General features: G+C 52.3%; 1 protein-coding gene across 1 annotated transcript; it reads right to left on the minus strand.

Moving 5' to 3' along the window:
• Nucleotides 1-352: 352 nt before the first annotated feature.
• LOC117849082 (cytochrome P450 89A2) lies at nucleotides 353-2,810 on the minus strand. Its single transcript, XM_072292373.1, has 3 exons — nucleotides 2,190-2,810; nucleotides 1,586-2,113; nucleotides 353-762 (listed from the first exon to the last, which is right to left on the minus strand). Exons 1-3 carry the CDS (start codon nucleotides 2,808-2,810, stop codon nucleotides 448-450), a joined length of 1,464 nt encoding a protein of 487 aa, XP_072148474.1. The 3' UTR covers nucleotides 353-447.
• Nucleotides 2,811-3,140: the final 330 nt, after the last annotated feature.

Consider the following 3,140-nt stretch of genomic DNA (forward strand, 5'->3'; position numbering starts at 1 on the left):
TGCGGCACCCCGGCTGGTGGTTGGAAGTATTACCTTCTTCATCTTGCACACTCCAGGTCTTCGGCGTGGACAGGAGCACCTCAGCTCCTTGAACGACGGTGGTGGTTCCCCTGACGCATCCAGAACCCCGGAGAGGGGCTCCGGGCTAGGGGAGTAGGAGAAGTCAACCAGCTCGGGGGCGGCGAGGTTGGGTTGGGTGGGAATAGGGGCTGCCGGCGGCCGGAGTGGCTTCCTGGCGATGGGGAGGCTGGGGTGCGTGGGGTGGGGGGTTCGGCCATTGAGTTTCACCGTGCCATAACCTATACAAGGAGGTTGGAGTAGACCTCTTCATTATATTTCATATACTTTGTGATTGTGGCAAATTAACTAGTACCAGCAATTAAAAAATAACACAAAGACGTAATATCTTCAGTCTTATGGAAGACACATAAAATACAATACCCAACATCATGCTAGTTTAACCCTCGGTACAACCCGTGCGTGGAGCGGATTACACATGGTGGTGAAAAAGCCATGGTCTGCTTTCAAATCGACCGCTTCCCCTTCGACCGGATGCCACTCGAAGGCCGTGACCAGATTAGCGAGGAAGTACTCCATGTGAAGTGTCGCGTATCCCATTCCCGGGCATATCCTTCGTCCGGCCCCAAACGGCATCATCATCACCTTTGCTGCCTCCTTGGTTCCAATGGTCAACCGTACGCCTTCTCCTTCCCCGCCAGGCATGAACCGGTCCGGAATGAACTCTTCTGGGGATGTCCATATCTATTGTTTTTTAGAAGAAAATGTTGTTTAATTAGATAAAAGCTCAATATAAACCCATACGGTTGTAAAATGTTTCACTTTCTGTTCTCAAGTTCGATTTGGGTTTGTTGGAGCCAGCAAACTATTCAGTTTCTGGAAAGTCCTTGTCAAGTCCTTCAAACTATATATAGCTAGTTAAATGAGCCTCTCCACCAAGATATACGGTATATCGTTTTTAGTACAGAGGAAATATGCAAGAGATGCCATAGAGTTTCAGTTGATTTATTATTATGTCATGTCAGAACTAGCATCCCATGTTAGGAAAAAAGTATAGTTGCGTCATGCTATGTAAAATTGTCTACAAAAGATTGTGGTTTGATGTCTAGGACACCGTGCTCCTGATTTTATCTGATATTTCTGATGGACACTGCAAATGTGTGATTTTGTCTGAATGACTATCACTACGCTGTGTCCTAGAGATGAAACCACGTATTATCGATCCATCTCACAAAATCAACGAATGCAGTGTCTTTGGCCTAAAAGCCAAAAACTTTTATTGTTCTCTAGGCACATTAAAAATGCGACTGCGTAGAGATGCTCAGGTCAACAAATTAGATTGGATTTTATGAACTGAAATGAAACAATATTTATCGGTGTCTGTCTCACAAAATCAACGAATGTGGCGTCTTTGGACTAATAAACCAGAATCTTTTAGTGTTCGGTAGGCACATTAAAAATGTGACTGCGTAGAAATGCTCAGGTCAGCAAATTTAATTATTAGATTCCATGAACTCAAACGAAATACCAGTTTTTTTACAAACAAATTAAATAGTTTTACTTGTACCTTGCTATCTCTGCCGATTTCTTCCAGAGAGAAGTTGACCAAGGTGCCCCGCGCGACCGTCGTGCTACCGACCACCACGTCGCGGCTCATGTGCCGCTGCACCGAAGGGACCGGCGGGTGCCGCCGCAGCGACTCCATCACCACCGCCCGCAGGTACGCGCACGCCTCGCCGCCGGCCGCCTCGACCTCGCCGCGCAGCCGGCTCTGAATGTCCGGCCGCAGCACAAGGTTCGCCAGCGTCCACTCCAGCACGGCGAGGACCGTCCCCGTCGACGCGCCTAGGTACTCTGAAACGAGGCCCACCATCTCACCGTCGGAGAGCTTCCGCCGCCCGTGTGGGTTTCCTTCGTCCGGGACCTCGAGGTTCAGGAGAGTGTCCACGTACGACGCCGCCGCCGCCGCCGTAGTCGTGCCGCCGGTACATCGCCACTCCTGGCGTGCTCTGATCAACGGGAGATACAGCTCTTCTTGCCTCCGGCGGGAGTGGACCAGCTGTTTCCATCTATCACGGTACAGCAGCCTCGCGACCTGAGCGAATCACAGCATGGATTCAGACGAGCAAAATGTAACCACACGTGCGCGTGCAATAATGGACTGGACGAACCTTCTCGAACGTGGCGAACACTCGGAAGCTGGGGAGGATTCGTAGGAACTCCTGCTGCGCGGCGCGCATGGCCTCGACCAGCGCGCCATCCACGCCGTCGCCGAAGCACGTGGCCGCGTTCAGCGCGAACAGCGCGGCGTACAGGCACTCGCGAACGGGCACGGCGCCGCCGCCGCCTGCGGAGCGCGCTGCGATGCCAGCGACGAGGGCGGCGAGCGCCCGTGCGCGGTGGGGCGCGGCGCGCGCGAGTCCGCGGACGGGGTGGAACGCCTCGGAGGTGAGGTTCCGGCGGAGCGCGACCCAGTGCGGGCCGTACGGCACGGTGGTGATGATCTGCAGCCGGCCGTTGGAGATGATGGTGGTGGCGCCGCCGCCGGCGGGGCGGTCGGAGAAGGCGTCGGCGCGGCGGACGAGCGCGTCCACCGCGACGGCGCTGTCCAGGATGACGGTCGTCGGTATGTCGCCTAGGCGGATGCCAAGCAAGCGGAGGATGGACTCCTTGTTAATCACCGGCCACTTGCTTGCGTTGAGATGCCTGAGGAGATTGCAAAGCACCGCGATTATCAGGGTGGCAACAGAAAGAACGAGGGGTGAGATGACATGTAGAAAGCTGCCTTCCATGCTGAGTTTCTGAGCTCATGCATTTCACAAATCACAACGCGATCGAGCTACATATGCAGTATGCAGATGCGCTCGTACCACCACATTTATATACGTAGATGCTGCAAAAAACAACTTCGTTTAGGAGGAACTTATGGCACTTGTTAATTTGTTGTGATTTTTGCAATAATTGGCATGTACAATTTAAAGGAGAGTATTAATTAAATTGCGTTATTGCTTGATTTTGGTTTCTTAAAAAGTTAATCTCAGTTAGTGCTTTTAGCGCCAAACCGTGTAATCTGAATATGCTGTGAATTATGATTGGATTGTATTGAGCCTTGGAGCATGGTT

Source organism: Setaria viridis, chromosome 3 (genome assembly GCF_005286985.2).
Source record: "Setaria viridis chromosome 3, Setaria_viridis_v4.0, whole genome shotgun sequence".
NCBI lineage: Eukaryota > Viridiplantae > Streptophyta > Magnoliopsida > Poales > Poaceae > Setaria > Setaria viridis.